This window comes from Pelophylax lessonae (genome assembly GCF_965119305.1).
Source record: "Pelophylax lessonae genome assembly, chromosome: 4".
Taxonomy (NCBI): Eukaryota; Metazoa; Chordata; class Amphibia; order Anura; family Ranidae; genus Pelophylax; species Pelophylax lessonae.
In genome coordinates, this window is record NC_138771.1 from 429,484,137 (window position 1) to 429,505,778 (window position 21,642).

Below are 21,642 nucleotides of genomic sequence, written 5' to 3' on the forward strand. Positions count from 1 at the left end.
TTGGTGGTATTTGATCACCTGTGCGATTTTTTGATCACGCGCTATAAACAAAAAAAGAGCGTCAATTTTGCAAAAATAGCAATATTTTTCACATTTTTTTATATGAAATTCCCCCAAAAAAAAATGTAAAAATCAAAATTTTTAAAAATTTTCGGCCAATTTGTTTTATGCTACCTATGTTTGGTAAAAAAAATCGCAAAAAGCGTATTTTGATTGGTTTGCGCAAAAGTTATCGCGTTTACTAACAAAGGGAAAGATTTTTGTCATTTTTGTTGTTTTTTTTTTTAACGCGTAATGGTGGCGATCTGCGATTTTTTTTGCGGTACTGCGACATTGCGGCGGACAGATCGGACCCTTGACTGACATTTTTGACACTTTTGGGGTTACCAGTGACATTTCTACAGTAATCAGTGCTATACATATGCACTGTTACTGTAAAAATACACTGGTAGTGAAGGGGTTAACTTTATTTGGAAGGGAGGGGCTGTGTGTGTCCCTAGGGGCGTGGTTTCTACTGTGATTGGCTGTGGCTCTAGCTGTAAGGACACTGATCAACGGATCTACATACCAGATCCGTTTTATCAGTGTCTTTGCAGCGAGGAGAATGACAGGCAGTTTGTTTACACAAGCTGCCTGACATTCTCCCTCTCCCCCGCCGATCGCCGAGTGACCGGCGGACATCGGGTCCGCTGGTCACACGCGCGGGGGGGTCCGTGACCACGCGGGAGCGGGAGCGCGCCCCCGGGGTCGCGCGCTCGCTCCCTAGACCCTCACAAGCAAGCAACGTAGCCCTACGTTAGTTTGCCTGTGAGGGGCTGACCGCCGACGTAGATAGTCGTGCGGCGGTCGGCAAGTGGTTAACTGTGTCAGTGTATTGTGATAGTAGGGAGATTTCCACATCATCAGAATACACAGAGCCGATGGGACATTTTCCAGCAGGGCGGTTGTAGAGAAAGTGGATTAGTGCCCATACATGGATCGAAATGTGGCTGTTCACTGCGGAATCAGGCCATTTTGATCCATCTATGCGCAGCTTAAGTCCCCAAAGTGTGGATAAACCCTGAATTCATTATTGTATTCCAGTCTCAGCCTAGAGATAAAGAAAGCAAACGGAGATAAAAAAAATGTGACCCCCACATATTGCTTCATGAACACATTAAAGCAGTAGCATACCTTGGTATTAAAGTGGACAAAAACAAATTGTTACAAAGCTTGTGTTTAAAATATCGCATGACTGAATGCTGAATTTTGCCTAGAGGCCATACAGAGGGAAATCTGCTCATACTTGATTGCCATTTTCTCATCGTCTTCTGTCTCTTACACCAGGGCTCAAAATTTGAAGTCCTGAGCTACTAGCCAGGCCTTAAGTGTTACTCGCCACCAGTTGCCCCACCCAACTCCTACCCTGCCCGCCCCTAAACACGCCTTGATAAATTATCTCATAGAATGACACTGTAAAATATTTTTGCATTATTGCAGAAGTTATAAAAGTAAATATTAATAACATTATCAGTGCCCATCAATGCAGCCTACCAGTGCCCATCAGTGCAGCAGCATCAATGAAGCTTATCAGTACGGCCTGATCAGTGCCCATCAGTGAAACCTCCCCAGTGCCCATCAATGCAGCCTCCCCAGTGCCCATCAATGCAGCCTCCCCAGTGCCCATCAATGCAGCTTCACTGTGCCCCTCAATGCAGCTTCACCCGTGCCCATCAATGCAGCTTTAACCGTGCCCACCAATGCAGCTTTAACCGTGCCCCACCAATGCAGCTTTAACCGTGCCCACCAATGCAGCTTTAACCGTGCCCACCAATGCAGCTTTAACCGTGCCCACCAATGCAGCTTTAAAACGTGCCCACCAATGCAGCTTTAACCGTGCCCACCAATGCAGCTTTAACCGTGCCCACCAATGCAGCTTTAACCGTGCCCAGTAATGCAGCTTTAATTGGGTCCAGTAATGCAGCTTCACTTGTGCCCATCAATGCACTTACCAGTGCAGGGGAAGAGAGAGGAGAGGAAGAGGAAATCTGGCCGGATAATCACAAAGCACGATCGTTCCGCTGTAACAGCTTTCATTGTAATTGCCGGGCGCTCAGACACACACAGTCCCGCCTCCTAGCCCGACTCCTTTGATAGACGTCACACGTCCTGGTTGGCCAGGTGTTCTGTCTATCAAAGAAGCCGGGCTAGCCGGGCAAAATGCTAGTAGGCGAGTGGAAAATTTGAGGGCTGACTTACACTATATACAATTTGTGGGGGATAGAGTTGGGAATGGCTAATACCAATGACTATTTTTTACTATATATAATATTGAGTAGATTTCCCTTCACTTCTTTAAGGTCACTTTAACACTTGTACGACTTGAAAGTTGCGTGACTTGAAGCACTGCCTGTGTAATCTTGATCACGAGTCGCATCAAAGTCGGACCAAAGTAGTGCAGGGAGTACTTTGAAGTCATACAGATATAAATGGTACTCATTGGAAATCATAGGGTACGACTTGTCATGCGAATTTACAGTCCCAAGTCGCAGGACAAGTCACACAAGTGTGAAAGGGGCCTTAAAACACACAGGAAGTCAGCAGAAATCTCCCACTAGACAGCTGTCACCAGAACAAGTGTCCCGATTTAAGGTTCATTCATGGAAACCTTCCAATGGGGACATTATTTTAGTGACAACCTAACATTTTGGATATTCTCTCACTGTTAGTACTTTAACAATGGTCACCAAGAAACAGTGTGGATTTCCCCAGTGACAACACAGACATCAAGAGGGCAGTGTCATTAACCCTTCCTCACACAATAGAAAAATAAAATAAAAAGGTTTTAGTCTTTCGATGTGATTTAATCAGGACAGACTAATTGGACACCTTACCTTACCCAGTTTGCATGTCCTAAAACTACAGTGGATATAAAAGTTCTACACAACCCTGATAAAATGTCAGGTTTTGGTGATGTAAAAAAAAAAAAAAAAAAAAAAAAAAAAAGACACACAGATAAATCATTTCAGAACTTTTTTTCTGTGACCTATAAAACTAAAATCTTTTAGTGGGAGGCAAGAGAAAAAAAAAAAAAAACTAAAATATATGTTTGAATAAGTCTGCACACCCTTAAACTAATACCTTTGCTGAAGCACCTTTTGATTTTATTACAACACTGACTTGGAGTGTTTTTGCAAAGAAGAGTGGGCAAATATTGCCAAGTCTGTCAAATTGAGAGGCCATCTCCTGTGCACAGACAGCCCTCTTCATATCATCCCATAGCTTTTCAAATCTGATTCAGGTCTGGGCTCTGGCTGGTCCATTCCAAAAATGTAATCTTCTGGTGAAGCTATTCCTTTGTTGATTTGGATGTATGCATGCTGAAAGATGAAGTTCCTATTCATGTTCAGCTTTCTAGAAGCCTGAAGGTTTTGTGGAAATATTGACTAAGGCTCCTGTTCCAGCTGAAGAAAAAAAGCCCCAAAGCATTATGCTGCCACCACCATGCTTTACTGTGGGAATGGTGTTCTTTTGGTGATGGTCAGTGTTGTTTTTTCACCAAACCCATCTTTTGTAATTATAGCCAAAAGTTCAACCTTGGTTTCACCAGACCATAACCCATTTTCCCACATGCTTTTGAGAGACTTCATGTGTGTTTTGCAAAATTTAGCCAGCCTTGTATGTTTTTATTCGTAAGAAAAAGGCTTCAGTCTTGCCACTCTATCCCCATAGCCCAGACATATGAAGAAAACAGGAAATTGCTGTCACATTTACCACATAGCTAGTACTTGTCAGATTTTCCTGCAGCTCCTTTAATGTTGCTGTAGGCCTCTTGGCAGCCTCCCTGACCAGTTTTCTTCTAATCTTTCCATCAATTTTAGGGTGATGTCCAGTTCTGGGTAATGTTTCTGTTGTGCCATATTTTCTCCACTTGATGATGACTGTCTTCACTATGTTCCATGGTATATCTAATGCCTTGAAAATTCTTTTGTACCCTTCGCCTAACTGATACCTTTCAACAATGACATCCCTCTAATGCTTTTGGAAGCTCACCGTGGACCATGGCTTTGGCTGTATTATGGGACTAGGAAAATATCACGAAAGACCTACTAGAAAAGCTGAACTTTATTTGGGGTTAATCAGAGGCACTTTAAAGAGTTATTCCACTTTCTTGGGGAAAAAAATAGCAAATAAAAAAATATAGCGTGTACAATTGTAACACGTCATAATGTAATTGAATGTTATCAAAAATAACCTTTCCTATTTAATATGCAGACACAGTCATTTTTTGAAAAATGCAACCTGGAGGTGTTCTGTACACAGAATGTGTACTGACCACACCCCAGAAACATCATTTCCTGCTTGTGTGATTGGCTCACTGATTTTCCCAGAGGTCTGCCTAAGACGCCGTTCAGATTTCAGGCATCCCCTACAAAAAAAAAAAATTTAATTTTTGGTGAGATACTTCCAACAGGAAATCACATCGAAAAAGGGATTCCGACCCAGCAGCTTTCCTCATTAGAGCCCTGCAGGTGCATAGCTGATTTATAACTAAGAAACCACTCCCATTAGACTCACTTTCCCAAATGGACACAGAAAAACACACAGGGATTTCTTCAGCACCCTATAAGTTAGGAATCTGCAACAAAGTTTGTTAAAATCCTTATAATGTACATAGATCACCCAGAGGGAAATGTTTTCTAAACAAAAGTGAAGTTACACTTTAAATGATGGCAGGTGAGTATTGACCCCTATTTAAAATGAGTTTGAATGGGATTGCTTAATTGTTAACACAGCTACATCTCCAGTTATAAGAGGGTGTGCACACTTATACAACCACATTTTAGTTTTTTTATTTTTACTCCCCCCCAACCCACCCCCCTAAAAGATTTCAGTTTGTTTTTTAATTGAGTTGTACAGTTTATAGGTCACATTAAAAAGATAGAAAAAGTTCTGAAAGGATTTATCCTGGTCTCATTTTTTAGATCACAGAAACCTGACATTTTAACAGGGGTGTGTAAACTTTATATATCCTGTACGGTACTTGGTTTTAATAGACACTCTTCAAAGAGGTTTCCCACAATTAGATGGTGCTTACTCTGCCCATCTGACCCCCATCCCTGTGACAGAAACTCATTTTTCCACACCTGTCCACTACCTATCAGATGTTGGGACTGAAAAACTAAACCCAGGTTTGGACATTCATTGCTTTTCAGATTTACACCTTCAAAAGACAAAACCAGCCGTTCTCCGAGCAGTGCTAACAAGGACAGACAGAAAAGATTTTAGATGTGTAAGCACAAATTATATGAAATATTTTCAGGTAAAACAAACTAATCATTTATTAATATACATATTTCCTTCCTTATAGGTCAAATTTACAAATTGTCAATTTGTATGAGCTTGTACCTTTGTAAGAATCATCAGCTGCTTTAGGCTGGCCATACATTATACAATTTTCTTGTTCAACTTTCCTTTAGATTTACCAAAACCATGTAATATAGGGACAAACCTACAAACTTTCAATTTGTATGCAATCAGGCAGGCCCTTGTACTACATAGTTTAAGGTAAATCTAAAGGAAATTGAATAAGAAAATTGTATAGTGTATGGCCAGCCTTACTCTCAGCAGTAGCACAGAAGCGATCCTGATACTGGCAGCTAATAAATCTGGTCCAAGTTCTCTTTGATGACTGCAGCATGGAGACAGAGCGCTTAAACCTGTTTTAGCAACCTGGCAAAGCAAAGCAGCTACTGAAAGGTGGGTGGAGAAATCTACCCATCCCAAATTAAAAGGCGATCCCCCAAGACTAAAACCATGGTGACACTGGAGTGGAGAAACCTACAGCGTGACCTTGCAGACTACATCCCAGGCAGGTGCCTGCCCTGCCTAACCCTAGTCTTGCTTCTGCATATATTGCAACCATTATTACAACCAATAGCAATACATTTCACAGCAAAACAATACAACTTGTTTTGGGAGGGAGTGAGAAATGTAAAAATGACAGTCTGTTATAATATCTGTAGAGATCTGAAGTCTTGGCAGGAATCAGTAAAATCCTTAAAGTTGCAAATATCTTCAAAACAGACGTACAATAGCTCCAAAGGCCAAGTCAGACACCTGGTGTTTCAGCAGGTGCAACAGTCTCATAGTCCCCCCTTCTTGGAAAAAAAACAGGATCTCCAACAAAGGTTTTGTTGGAAAGACACAAAACGATCTGGTCCAAAAATCTTCACAAGAAATAATGTGAATATTGTTCATAAAACCGACAAACGAAGGTTTAAAAGTCTGACATATAGTGATATAGAAATCGTGATCAAATCTCAACATCACTTTCCTTGTCATTGTCATGGTCTCCATCGTAAAATTCATTTGAAGCTTCTGGCCTAAAAAAATTCAATGTGACAAGTGAGTAATGACACTACCATGCACAATTTTTTGTAAGGAAACATTTATGAAGGGGGGGGGTTAAATACACCTAAAACCTGGAAACTTAAACTAAACATATAACTAGAAAAAATAAAACACATAAGCTACTGAAGGGTTTGCTATAGGCTTTGTCACATGGGTCTTTTGCAAAAGATAATCAATTTTAAAACCAGTCACCAATGGTCAGATCCTGATACTGGTAACAAGTCACCTGCATGTTTGGCTAAGCTTGCCAAGGTTTCCATTATAAGATCGTTAAAAGGTATGTAAATCCTAACAATAAACTTCCTAAAACATATACAAATAAAATATTTTTGCCATACCGGTTTTAGAAGGGCAAAAGAAAAAATACCAATTGATCTAGTCAAATTCAGAGCTGCCGTATGCCTTCTCTACCTGTGTTGTCTCAGAGAATATTTTGAACTACATCTAAATTAGCATTATGCTGTGGATTACAAGACGATGGGAGAGGTTGAGTATAATAGCAAAGCAGAATAGTCAGGACTGACACCACTCAGTACACAAAACATGCTGCGTGTTGTCAGACCGAAACAGGAAACTGACACCTAGGGTATTTCTGGCAGATCACCAGGTATTTTTCCTGTACTTACAAGGTTTTTAAACACAGGCAATCATGCATGTACTGCAAAGATGTACTGCATATCAGGCAATTTCTTGATACTGATCACTACTATGCAACTATTTTACAGCATAGCTATATTACTCTCATGCATTTTAATGGGATAATCTACAACCACTATGGAATTACATGTGATAATGCACAAATCACATCTCATCACTGCAATTATTGTAGCAAAAAGTGTATATTCCACTCTGTAAACATGAAGCCACTATTGATGAATGACTATAAGAATCTATATTCCAAAATGCTGTGGGGGGGGGGGGGGGGAGGGTGTTTACCTTGAGTAATTGTCCTCAGAGCCTCTCTCTTCTGGATCAGGCTCGTCAGTGCGGTCATAGCTCAGGAGATCTGAAGGTACGTCATGGATCTGAACACTGGGTGCATGGTTCAGCATTTTCAGATTTTCAAAAATTGTCTGTCTGATTTGATCCAAATACTGTATAAAAGGGTGAAACGGATACAACTGTTAAATGGAAATGTAAATGTTTACTTGTAATGATTGACCGAAAACAATTAAACAGTGTTTCAGCAATCATTTATTTTGCAGAACATGTTGGGCTTTCTAACAAAAAACCACCAATAAATTTTTATTTCACAGGTTTTGTCTAAACAAATATCTGTACATGTGCATATAAATTAACAGACAAGGATATGGGTGTGTCCCTCTGTTCACTTCGTTTAGCTGTGTGTGTTAGGCCTAATGCACACTGGATGTTATCAAAACGTCAGTAGAAAGCTGCCTTAGAACAGAACACAAGAGCTCAGTGGGAGAGATCGCTGTACTAACATCGCATAGTTAGAACAGCGGCTCCTCCTAAGCTCTCCAGTTTCTTTTCACTCAGCCCACTTGGTTGAACGAAAAAAAATAAAAAAAAAAAAACCGAATAGTGTGTACTAGATTTAAGCTATACGGAAGGGTGTTTCTGTGGTAAATAGTACTAAAGCCCAGTCAGAAAAATAAAAAAAACAGATCCTTCCATTTTTTCCCCCATTTACAATGCCTGACTCAAAAATGCCAGAACCAAAAAAAAAAAAAAAAAAAAAAAAAAAAAAAAAAAAAAAAACACTTTACCTGTCGTGTGTTCTGATTCTCAATTCTAGTGCTAACATCAGGGTGGAGGGTAAAATCTGGTGCAAAATATTCAAAGTATTCTAAAAGGAAAAAAAAAAGTCAAGAAAGGTGATAATGTAAAGTGTTTCATACACATTTTGTTTTTTCAAAATGGTGGAGTGAAATATTATATAAATTAATAACACTGACCACTGTAAGGCAACTCTTCGCTGATTGTCTCGTCAACTAGCAGTGATGTTTCATACGTCCTGCAACCAGAACAAAGTGGTCATTCACAATATATTGCATCTAGTTCTAACAAAGCTGATTCTTCCCCCCCCCCAATGTCAATCAACCAAATTCACTCCTTAAGGCTGGCCATACACTACACAATTTTCTTATTCAATTTCCTTTAGATTTACCTTAAACTATGTAGTGCAAGGGCCTGCCTGACTGCATACAAATTGAAAGTGTTTAGGTTTGACCCTATATTAACATGGTTTTGGTAAATCTAAAGGAAAGTTGAACAAGAAAATTGTATAGTGTATGGCCAGCCTAAATGTGTAAGGTTATATCTCTATGTTCAAAATGGCATTAGTAATAAGAATACAATAAACTGGCAACTGGCTGTTACTTTTCATTAGTATACAAAAACACTATTTTTTTTTCATTACAAAAGTCATAAAACAATGCATATAACAGGCTTAGCTCTGTGAATGGGTTAAGCAGCGTCATCCTCAGCCAAGTGAGGATTGCAAAAGTGGGAGCTGGTACCGATAAAAATTGGTACTCATGCCCCCACTCCCTCAAAAAAAAAAAAAAACTGTTACTCAGGTACAGGCTGGAGGGAGAGTGAAAACCAGCAGTGCTTCACTTGTTGAGAGAAGATCCGCTTTGATAATAGATTTAAAAAAGGACTACTCTCACATAAAGTATAGTAGACTCGTACCCCAACAGACAGCCTTTTATAGACACAGCATATGGAACCATTACATCCAATTGTATTACGTGGATAATTCTGATAAGGTAGGGATGATGCTCTACGAGTTTCACACAATCTGCTTCATCAGGAAACGTGGAAAGCTTCTATATGCGTTGCACCATGAACAACAGATAAAAAGCTCCAGCTGGATGGAGAGAAGAAAGGATTGTGCCCCCATTCCCACCGGTGCCACTTGTGATTTGCCAGTTTAAAAATCGCATGACAAGTTGCACCCTATTTGTGTCTATAGAACCGTTCATAAGCTGTGCGACTTTGACTTGCAACCCATTTTGAAAAAGTTCCTGCACTATTTTTAGCGATTTCATGTGCAACTTTTATAGAGATCTGTGCATGAAGTCACACAGATATCGGCAAGCCGCACATGAAATCACGTTGAAGTAGCATGATTTCAAAGCTGCATTCAGTGTGAACAGAGTCTTTGAGGGTGACAGCCAGCAAAAAAAAAAAAAAAACTACTCTCCCAGAGAGGGTCTAACATCTTATACTACCTTAGGACTGGAGGCACAGAAGTAAAAGACAACATTACACTCACCTCTAAAGATTTCATAATCTGGGATTTTCTCTTCAAAGCGATAATCGCACCAGACTTATTTTCAACCACAATCCTCCCATAAGATTATATGTGCTTTTAATGTATTTTAGGCATATTACTTACCTGTAAAAGTCTCCGTTGTGTAGATATGCAAGAGCCCAGAGACTACTTGGAAGTGCTATTTTGGTTGTGATGGCAGCAGCATCAGCAAGTTCAGAGCTGTCACTCAAGTGACACTTTGTAGTATTTCCCTTTGCACCTTCCCCAGGTGCTACATAAAGGGTGGAGGGAGTGGTGGATTGTTGGGTCAGAAGAGGAAAGGTCTTTGGCATGCAAGTAGGGAGCGGCTGTACCAGGGCTAGACTTTCTGGAGTAGTCAAATTTGCCAGTAAGTTCAGAGGCACATTGCAACTGAATATAAATATAGTTATTGAAAAGGAAAAACACTGCAGACAGGCATTTGAAATGCTTGATTCTTACTGTGAATTTGCCTTCAATTTTTTTTATTTTTTATTAGTGACAGGGTCTCTTAGCATTCCAACATTTTGGTTTTTCAGCTTCTTTTTATAAAACCATGTCTCTTCCTATAGTTTGAGGAACTGCAGCTACTTACCAGCACCGTGCTACATTGCGAACTGTATAACCACCTCCTCCAAGAACTAGTAAAGGAATATTGAAGCTTTTCACATATTGAACACAATCCCTACAGGGAAGAAAATCCAAGAATTATACAGGACCTCCATAAATAGTTATACAAGGCTTAGGAAAAACTAAATTTTCTAAAGCTAAAAGGGTCCCATGCAAGAACTGCAAATAAAGAAGAGACAAAAAAGTATGTGGGAAACATGCTAAAAACTCTGGGGTAAATAAAGTAGATGTGTGTCAATTATTTGCTATTAAACATATCGAAGTAAAAACTGTAAACTGAACTTAGTCTAGCCATACACCATTCAAAAAATAGTTTGAATGAATTTCTGAAAAACGAACAACATAGGCATCATGTAATGACCGAATTTCGAATGATAAATCATTCAATGGACATAAATGAATCAGTTTCTTGCTTGTTTATTTATTTTTTGCTTCTGGGACACGTATGCGCAGTGTGAACAGCTCAATTTTTAAACAGGCGGGAAACACAATAACCTTTCAATTTATCGTCCATTCGGCAGAAGTTTTTCAAACTTTTCATTTGATTTTTTTGGCTCAAAAACATCACAACTGATTTTTGATTTGTGCCCATTAACTAGACCAAAAATGAACAAACTGTCCAAATGACAGCTTTTCTAATAATTTTTCGTCTATTGTATGGCCAGCTTTAGGACCTATTCACAGATAACTGTATATAAATATAGGCCTAATTCTGCATCCAGGAGTGAGATGTGTTTAGGCCCAGTTGCCAGTACAAATTTTAAATGATAGACTGCTGCTGTACATTGGTAATCATACATGTGCACCCATTTATGTGTACAAGAGCGGATGAATGACCCCGGATGTAAACTGTCTATGTCCTTGCATGCTTGTAAATACTTGGATATATGGTCACCAGCGTACAGCTGCAGCCTATTGATTTACACAGGTGGCTGTACGCAAAAAACCTCACTTCAGTGCGAGTGAGCGCTTAAAGTCATAAGTGTAGCTGCTGCTGACTTCTAATAAACACACACTCATCTGTCCCATACGGTGATGCGGCCGCCAGCCTTGCTTCTCTTTCGCTTCTCCCCAGCATCACAACTGTGGGCACCAGGCTGTGACAGCTTGCAGCTTCACAGCCGGTTGCGCACTGCGCATGCACAAGTCATGCTGCACTTAGTCAGTGGCCGAGCAATCTTCTGGGGACCTGTGACGTGTCCCAGAAGATTGCAGGGAGGGAAAAACTTCCGCTCGGACCTGGGAGCGGGTACCTGCTCCCCCCCCAAAAAAAGGACAATGCAAATGTGGCATGCAAGGGGATGAAAAGTGCTTAAAGTGGAAGTTCCACTTTTGGGTGGAACTCCGCTTTAAGACCTTTTTGGACAGATTCTCCAGGTAAATAGCTAAGTCTTTCTGCTAACTGCTAGAAGAGCATAGAAATTTAAAGCCCACAACACATCAACTTTCACAGGAGGGCTAATGGCTTTTTCAAGTATAAACCATCTTTAAATAGCCATGCAAAGATAGATGGTTGTGACAGTCAAGTGAACTGGTATCCACTTCAGCACAACTTAATTAGAAGGGCTGAAACTTCAAATAATGTTCAACTATGTATTATAAGCTGATTTAACGTACTTAGATATGGTTGCTGCATTCGTTTTCTTCTTTATCATATTTATTTCCCTTTAATACCTGGTAATCCTGTGAATATCACACCAAGGCTAGCCACACATGCGTAGATTTATGATTTTTTTATAAATCGAATAGGTTCTTCCATCCATCCTGACAGCGAAGATGGCGAAATATCCCCTGTCGGCTTTAGCATTCAGTCACAACTGCAGCTGTGTAAATACCTGAAGAGTGACTGCATCGGACAGCATGAAGTCACTGTTCAATCAATTTTCCACCAGGCTTGAATTTTTAAATCAATCGTTTGTTGAGCCAGTTCTTGCTGACATGGTCACCCACAAATGGAAATTCAGCCAATTCAGCAGGAATTGGACAAAACTTGAATCATGTATGACCAGCTTTAATGTCCCTCCGTGGCTACTCTCACTTCTTTGCTGTCCACCAGACTAGACTTCTGCCTTTGTTCATCCCCATTATAGAATAGTTGAAGGGATTAGTAGTTTAAACAAGATCGGACTGGATTTGCAGCCCACATGAAGAGACAAGGACACAATGTATCTCTGGCAAGATCAATTGGTATTTTCTGTACTTGCTGAAAAAAGAAAAGTAATGCAGCCACCCATCGTAGGATGGTAGACTGCCTTTTTTTTTCTTGAATTTACATACAATTTAAACATCTTATCAGGCTTCCCTACTACTATTTGCAGTATTTACTACCAGGGTAGGATCCCTTTTGTTCTAGAACTGGAAATGGTGAAAGAGCATGAGGGATGCTTACACTAGGTAACACTTCATATAATAATTTGAGTAATCCTGTTAAATGATTATCAGGTGGTGCACAAAGGGTGTAAGCATATGCTATTAAAACAGGACATATAACACAGAAAAAAAAAAAAAATCTACTTTACCCATGCCCCCTTATACTCAAGTTAAAACAGCCAAGTCGGTCACAGCCAAGTGAGTCAGCTCCACACTAGAAAAAAAACCAAACATCGATATACACATACTGTGAATATTGACAATTAAAGAGACCTGAAAAACCGTACCACCATCTCACCTTTTCACAGCTGCACAAAATATAAAATACTCAAGAATTGTAACAAGAGTGGGATCATCTGATTTACAAGCTCCAATTATAGTCAGTAAGAAAATGTTATATATAATTTTTTATATTTATACAGTGGATATAAAAAGTCTACACACCCCTGTTAAAATGTCAGGTTTCTGGGATTAAAAAAAAAAAAAAAAAAAAAAAAAAAGAAGAAGAGAGACAAAAGATAAATAATTTCAGAACTTTCCACTTCACTTTTAACCACTTCCGATTTTAGTGATTATACTGGGATGATGCCTGCACCTACAGGCATCATCCCAGCATCATGGTTTGGAGCCAGCGATCCCCTTTCAGGCGGAAGTGATCTGAGTGGCTAATCAGCCACCTTATCACTTCTCCGTGTATGTCTATGGGATTGCTGATGTCAGCGGATGACACCGCTGACATCCGATTTTGCATCCTTTACGTTTTTTTAAATGGAAGAAAAATAGGGTTCTGTTCCGTTCCAAAAAACGAAACCGAACTGAAAGGACGCAAATCGGATGTCAGCGGATGGTCATCTGCAATCCCATTGACATGCATTATGTCCGTATATCACCCGCAAACGGATGGGGTGATATACGAACATACGGAACGCCCGTGTGAAAGAGGCCTTAGTGCGCACACCATCTTATAACTGGGGATGTAGCGGTGTTCAGAATTAAGCAATCACATTCAAACTCCTGTTAAACAGGAGTCAGTACACACCAGCTATCATATAAAGTGCCTCTGATTAACCCCAAATAAAGTTTAGCTGTTCTAGTAGGTCTGACATTTTCTTATGAATGAATTAATTTATGGGATAGCGCTGCTAAAAATTAATTACTTAAGAAAACAGGTTTAAATATATTAACCTAACATATAATGAATAGAGAGAATAAATAATGTGCAATCCAAAAAATGAACACCTAGTTAACCACTTGCAGACCACCCACTGCACTTTTTGTTTTTTGGGAATTTTATATAGCAGAATGTGAAAAAAAAATTGTTTTTTTTTCTCAGAATTGTCGCTCTTTTTTTTTTTATTAATAGTGCAAAAAAAAAAAGTTGTCTTTGGGAAAAAGATGTACGAGTGCTGCCAGCATTGCTGCAAAGGTTGAAGGGATGGGGTGGGTCTACCTGTCAGTGCTCAGGCCATAAGCTCAACACTGCATCAAATTGGTCTGCATGGCTGTTGACCCAGAAGGAAGCCTCTTCTAAAAGATGATGCACAAGAAAGCCTGCACACAGTTTGCTGAAGATAAGCAGACCAAGGACATGGATTACTGGAACCATGTGGTGTGGTCTGATGAGGCCAAGAAAAACCTATTTGGTTCAGATGGTGTCAAGCGTGTGTGGCGGCAACCAGGTGAGGAGTGCAAAGACAAGTGTTTTTTGCCTACAGTCAAGCATGGTGGTGGGAGTGTCATGGTCTGGGGCTGCATGAGTGCTGCTGGCACTGGGGAGCTACAGTTCATTGAGGGAACCATGAATGCCAACATGTACTGTGACATACTGAAGCAGAGCATGATTCCCTCCCATTTGGAGACTGGGCCGCAGGGCAGTATTCAACACAATAACTACCCCAAACACACCTCCAAGACAGCCACTGTCTTGCTAATGAAGCGGAGGGTAAAGGTGATTGACTGGCCAAGCATGTCTCTGGACCTAAACCCTATTGAGCGTCTGTGGGGTATCCTCAAATGGAAGGTGGAGGAGCGCAAGGTCTCTTAACATCCACCAGCTCCTTGATGTTGTCATGAGGAGTGGAAGAGGACTCCAGTGGCAACCTGTGAAGCTCTGGTGAACTCCATGCTCATAAGAGTAAAGACAGTGCTGGAAAATATTGAAGGCCACACAAAATATTGACACTTTGGGCCCAAATTGGACATTTTCACTTAGGGGTGTACTCACTTTTTTTGCTAGCAGTTTAGACATTAATAGCTGTGTGTTGAGTTATTTTGAGGGGACAGCAAATTGACACTGTTATACAAGCTGTACACTCACTACTTTACATTGTAGCAAAGTGTAATTTCTTCAGTGTTGTCACATGAAAAGCTAATAAAATATTTACAAAAATGTGAGGGGTGTACTCACTTTTGTGAGATACTGCACATACACACACTATATTGCCAAAAGTATTAGGATTAGGGCACCTGCCTTACAAACATGAACATTATTGGCATCCCAGTCTTAGTCTGTAGGGTTCAATATAGAGTTGGCCCAACCTTTGCAGCTATCTAACAGCTTCAGCTCCTCTGAGAAGGCTGTCCACAAGGTATAAGAGTGTGTCTATGAGGATGTTTGACCATTCTTCCAGAAACGCATTTGTGAGGTCAGGCACCGATGTTGGGCAAGAAGGCTTGGCTCACAGTCTCCGCTGGAATTCATTCCAAATGTGTTTTATCGGGTTGAGCTCAGGACTCTGTACAGGCCAGTCAAGTTCCTCCACTCCAAACTCGCTCATCCATGTCTTGAAACTAAGACTGGGATGTCATTAAACTTCACGTGCGTGTAAAGACAGGTACCCCAATACTTTTGGCAATATAGTGTACATACATTAATGCATGGGAGTTCATTCATCTCAGCATTGTCCAGAAGTATACACAGAGATTTGCATAAATAGCTTAGTTACAAGGACACACAGGCAGGAGAGACATAGTATGTCTCTTCTGCATTAAAAATCTGTTTTTTTTGCAAATTTTTTTTCTTGGTTAAAATTCCACTTTAACTTTAGTGTAAAATTGACTACATTTCGTTCGGTGCCATGACTGCAGATTTATCCCTAACTAGAAAATATGGGGAAAATCAACCAAATTAACTGAAATTCGAAATGCTTCTCTGCAACAGGTTAACTATGCCTAGCAGGTGTTTTCTAACTGTGAGGGGGATGGGTTTATGGAATCAACACAGTATCTGTGTTTTTAAATAGGAGGAACACAGGAGCCCTGTGTTGATTGCTGACAAAACAACGGTCTGCCGAGTTTATAACAGCAGACCACTGTTCTGTCTCCTCGGGGAGTGATCACGGGTGCCCGGTGGCAATCGCGGCCGCCGGTCCCACAGATCAGCTTCCCTTCTTGAACGGCACACGCCCCCCACTATCTATCCCGAGGAGCGACGTATGGGTACAGCGATTCGTGCAGCCGAGTCACCTTGCCGTAGTGTATCTGTGGCGGGTGGTCGGCAAGAGGTTAATATCTACGTTTAAGTACAGATATTTGGCATACATCGAGCTGTTTAAGTATAAATAAAGTAAACCTGTTTGAAAGCTAAGTTCACTTAACAAAGCTGCGGCTTGGAAGAATGTAAAAGTGTGTGCACCAAGTGAACATGCAATGTCTTTACCTGTAAAACAATACAGGTGGGCTGATAGAAATCTACCACTTGTTTAATGACAGGCTGGAAGAGATGTCTGTAACCTGTGAGGAGGAGAGAAATAAAAAGTATTACTATAACCTATTAAATTAGAACTTGAAATTTAATGGCAAATGTAACAAACTTTTGTTAAAAAAAAAAAAAAAACACAGATACTGGGACACTGCAGTACAGCAGTGGTGGTAAAATGAATAAATATAGGGGGTCATAGTTGTCCCTCAAAAAACATGTCCACAAAGCCGCACAATAGTTTAAAGTCCATTCAGATGGATACGTACGTCGATGTAACATGAGGTAAGAAGTTAGTTTGCGAATACTAGTAGAAAAAAAAGAACAGCAGAAGGCGCTCCTAAGTGTAGTGGTTACACGTATTTTATTGCCTCAAGGGGATAAAAACTTTCACTAGAAACAGTAGGTGTAAAGGCTGATCAGAGTCATAAAGGTCCTTGAGTCACAGCGGTGTCCAGCGTGTCAATGTAAGGTGTCTCTGTGTCAGGCGGCAGTGCTGATAGAAGGATCCAAGGCCAGCCAACAGTGGAGAACTATGGAGGATGGGAGCATTCAGATCCAGCCTCCCCATGTGGCTTGCAGCAACAAATTTCTAACAGTGATCTATAATTGGCTGTAACTAGACAGTGACTGACTACTACAGCAGAGATATACTACTTCAGGGAAGACAGGAGAAAGCTGCATCATCTCTGCCTAAATTTTGAATCTGAAAAGAAGTGCTGTTACTTCCTCTGTAAACACATTGCATAATCGTGCTTAGCATTCCTGCAACAAGCTGGTCTATGAAACACTCTGTAGCAGGAGCAGAAACACAGGAGCTATGATTAATTCATAAATTGTGTCTGTCAGTGACAGCTGGTGGATCCAGCACTAAAGATGGTGGTGACCTGCAGGAGCTGCTGGCACTCTGTATATAGCCCTCTGTGTTTTTTACCCGAGAGCACAGTGAGCCCCACACACTGACCACAGGTGGGCAACATGCTGTACACCAATGCAGTAAAGTCATCTAAATACTGTACATTATGAATTACTTACTTTGATCATCTATGCCATCTCTTAATGGCACGTTTAAACAGTAATATCTCCCGCTTTCAGCTCCAACTTCATACATGTCACCTATAATAAGAAACAAATTAGTTTAATTCTCATATGGGGTGTCAGAGGCCACAACAAAAACTGACAATAAATGCAACAGTGCATTGTTTCAACAGTCAAGGGTGCACCAAATTAACAGTTTAGAAAAAAGTGCAATACTACAAAAAGGGAGAAAGGTGCATGAGCAAGAACACTGTGAAACTAATATTTTATTATTTTTCAGCAACAATGCGGCAAGGTTGAACAATCCATAAGAGAAAAAAAAAATGACAAAAGTAAAATAAAAGCTAAAATTTTTAGTAATTCCATAATACTCAAAACTTCATCAAAGCTGAAGTGAAGTTTGAAAAGACAAACCTCCTTCAATTTACTGTGGGAACTAGATGGCTGAATTACCAACCAGTATGCAGGTGAAAGTAGAACTCTTTTTGTAATTCTGAGCCTGCTTGGATATAAGAGATGCAAACCCCATAGACTCCAATGTTATGGTCGTATTTCAATTTCCCTCTGCTCCTTACCATTAACATAAAATACAGTTTCTAAATTGCCAGGAGGAGAGGAAGACAGTGATGTGACCCTAGCCCTGGGGCCCATGTGATCTGCAGCTCTTAAATCCTAAATGGGCACAGAAGTACTCAGGGAGCTGTACTTCCACCTGCATGTAAACAGGAAGATTGTTGGGTGAAGGTGGTGGTGTACACATTACGGCAGTAAGCTTTACAGTAAACAGGCTGCTCAATTCATGTAAATCTATTAGATGTATTGTGCACTGAGTTGGGCTTAACCTCCCTTGGGGTATGATTATGTCAGGAATTATATACCAAAAGCGGTACAATTGTTTTCATGGAAATTTGGCGTTATGTATTATGACTTAAACCTGACCAAAACAAGACTCTAGTAGACATCCCAGATGTGATAAATTTGAACCACAAACGCATGAATTATAATCTAATCAATAATATAATTTTATCATACAATATATATAATAAAATTATATTATTGATTAGATTATAATTCATGCGTGCGTGTGTGTGTGTTGGTTCACACTACTCCGACTTGTCTGACAAGTCGTGCTCCATTCAGTGCAATGGGAACTGTTCTATATATATATATATATATATATATATATATATATATATTATATTATATTATATGTTATGTGTTTGTGTCTTGTGCAACATTTGAATTTCCCTCCCAGTTCAGCTCCCATGCAGCATTGCTGCTGCAGGGAACGGAACTAGGAAGTCATCACACAGACGGACGAGCGGCGGGGATCTCGGCTGGCGGTCACAGCAATAAGAGATCATCGCTGGATCGCCAGGAGAAGGTAAGAGACATCGCTGCGCTCTCTGCACATCTACCCCGAGCATGACTCGGGGATACCGATCTTAACCTAAAAAATCCACCCCGAGTCACGCTCGGGGATATCGCCAGGGAGGTTAAAAGCTGAAATCTATGTATTTGTATTGCATTGCTATACTGGTCCAACGATCACTGTGAAAGCGGAAAATCACTGTAATAGCTGAAGCTACTACAGTGATAGCAGTGATCTTCCAGGTCCTGTGCCGAGCAGCTTCCTTTTTGCACAGAATGTCTTATATTTTTTTTTAAATCTTGTTTCGTTCTAAGTATTAGCTTAACTCTTAGAGCAGGTTTGCAGTGTTATCAAAAAGAGCGGAAATAAAAACTACTTGGCCATCACATGTTGGATCCATTACCACCAGCAACACCAGGGATTAATTAGTTATATAAAAGTTACAAGGTTTTTCTTCATTTCAGTAGCCACAACACATGTAAAGTGATCTTTAGATCTGTTAACCAACTGATCCAAGAAGTAGACAAAGCTTTTACCTGTACCAGGGAAGAAATAGTTGCCATACTTGTGAAATGAGACTGTCATGACTCTGTCGGTTAGATAAAATGCTTCCTGTACCCCATCTCCATGATGGATGTCGATATCGATATAGAGGACACGTGGATGATACCTGGCAAACAAGAGATTATTTACAAAACCCTCCAGTACACCAGCCATTATTCTTCATAGGAAACCTTTAACAAATATATAGGCTAGCATTGCTGATGCCATCTGCCTGGATTTCTCTAGCTTCAATACTTTTATAAGCATTGGCCTGCAAAGTCAGCCTGAAGTCAGAACGTATGATTTGTAAACCTTGTTCTAGGTGATTAGCTCAGAAAATACTAAAATCAGTGGCTCCCCATCACAGCCAAGTAACTAGCATTTTCCCCAGAGAACAACAAACAGCATAGTGTGGCTAGCTATAGGAGTGCACAGAAAACAAGCATGAAATGGGCTTCATTTCCTACGGTATGTCTAAACATTACTGGATGATTTCACAGGCAAAGAGTTCGACAATTTATCACTGAACTGCGGTTTGTGCTGAATGTTAAAGAGAAACTGTAATGGTTAAAGTTTGTAAAATTATCTGAACTAATGTTAATATCGGCTTTTTTTTCCCAGCTTTACAAAATACGTATACTGTACAAGTTTTTTTAGTACTGAACTTGCCCGCTTTGGTTAATATAAAGATAGTGATCTAGGACTCTCACTGAGAAATCCATTAAAGTATGGATCATTCCTGTGACTTGCTTGTGTGTCTATATATATTGTATTTCAGTTTCAACTATTGAACTTTGTTTAAATATTCCTGTTCGAGACACTGAAAAACATTAAAAAGGGGCCAACCGCTCCCCTTGTGGACTGTATATGAAAATTCAAATTAGCCTTACTAAATACAATATATTGTCAAAAGTATTGGGACGCCTGTCTTTACACGTACATGAACTTTAATGGCATTCCAGTCTTAGCTTGTAGGATTCAGAAGCGCATTTGTGAGGTCAAGCACTGATGTTGGACAAGATGGCCGAGTTTGGGGTGGAGGAACTTGGCTGGCCTGCACAGAGTCCTGACCTCATCCCGATAGAACACCTTTGGGATGAATTAGAGAGGAGATTGCGAGCCAGGCCTTCTCAACCAACATCAGTGTCTGACCTCACAAATGCAATTCTGGAAGAATGGTCAAACATTCCCATAGACACACTCCTAAACCTTGTGGACAGCCTTCCCAGAAGAACTTAAGCGGCTATAGCTGCAAAGAGTAGGCCAACTCAACATTGAACCCGACAGACTAAGCCTGGGATGCCATTAAAGTTCACGTGCCTGTAAAAGGTATGTGTCCCAATACTTTTGATAATAGTGTGTATGCACATGTATCTTGTGAAGTTAAGAATTGTTTTTTTTTCTTTTTAGTTCTGGCCATAATGACCTATCCAAACGGGCACCGAGGCCACAGTCCGCGAATGAGCCGTGGATTTTGAATGCAGATAGTGTGTTTGGGGCCAATCTATAGTACACCTGTCCAATTGGGAAGAGTATTTGTGTGTGCAGTTGCTGCGCCCCCATACACTTGCATGGACTGCCTGGAAGCAGCCCCTTGCAGCTCAAGCTGTATAAACACACAGCTCATTCACAGGATACAGGCCTCATTACCCATGTGAATGAGGCCTAAGAAAATGTGTAAAAACTACCACCATACGTTCCCCTTAAGCAACAAAGGCTTTTTATATTAATGCTTCCTCATGGTTTTCAGATCTCTAAAATGAGTATTCAACAAAGTTAAAAAGAACAAAGACATTCCCCTGCTTAGAAAAAAAAAAAAAAACAGGATTAAAAGTATAGATACAGACAGTTTCTTGAAATAGTTACAATGCTCCGCAAGACAAGAAACTGTCACCGTAAGAAAACAGACAGCCCTCGGTCAGTAGCAAATAGGATAGTTAAATAGAAGGAAATTTAAGATCAATAACAGTTTAAAATGTAGTGTAGCCTGCAGATATCACTTGCTAATCAGTTCTAAGTGTAAATGTAGCAGAAATCAGTAATATCTTTCCTATATACTGTGCACTTTGAAACTCAACTGAAAATAGCTTTACATAATTTGCTATAAGCAAAATGAACAAATCACTGTAACCGCTGATAAAGATTTCATGCATATTGCAGAAGTGGTGTTTGGAGATTAAAAACTAGCTTCAATTAGCGCACAATTTATTTTAATCAAAGTAATTTCACAGTCCAGACATACCGGCTCGGCTAATTCTTAGATCTATTGACCATAAAAATAATGTAATAATTACATATAAGCTCTCATAAGATTTTAGTTTTTAGCTGATACATATT

At 40.1% G+C, this 21,642-nt stretch overlaps 1 protein-coding gene across 5 annotated transcripts in view; it reads right to left on the reverse strand.

The window, feature by feature from the left end:
- Nucleotides 1-5,726: 5,726 nt before the first annotated feature.
- HDAC3 (histone deacetylase 3) overlaps nucleotides 5,727-21,642 on the reverse strand; it is a gene marked incomplete at its 3' end in the record, with an annotated part of 65,283 nt that continues 49,367 nt past the window's right edge. For 4 of the 5 annotated variants that reach the window (XM_082255570.1, XM_082255568.1, XM_082255569.1 and 1 more), the window contains 9 exons: nucleotides 19,299-19,432; nucleotides 17,388-17,468; nucleotides 16,314-16,387; nucleotides 12,805-12,869; nucleotides 10,251-10,340; nucleotides 8,313-8,371; nucleotides 8,124-8,203; nucleotides 7,330-7,487; nucleotides 5,727-6,365 (listed from right to left, as the gene is read on the reverse strand). In XM_082255570.1, coding sequence (XP_082111696.1) covers nucleotides 6,296-6,365; nucleotides 7,330-7,487; nucleotides 8,124-8,203; nucleotides 8,313-8,371; nucleotides 10,251-10,340; nucleotides 12,805-12,869; nucleotides 16,314-16,387; nucleotides 17,388-17,468; nucleotides 19,299-19,432 — 811 coding nt within the window. Of the gene's footprint in view, nucleotides 6,366-7,325; nucleotides 7,488-8,123; nucleotides 8,204-8,312; nucleotides 8,372-10,250; nucleotides 10,341-12,804; nucleotides 12,870-16,313; nucleotides 16,388-17,387; nucleotides 17,469-19,298; nucleotides 19,433-21,642 lie in introns of those variants that run through there. The other variant, XM_082255571.1, reaches the window with a different exon arrangement.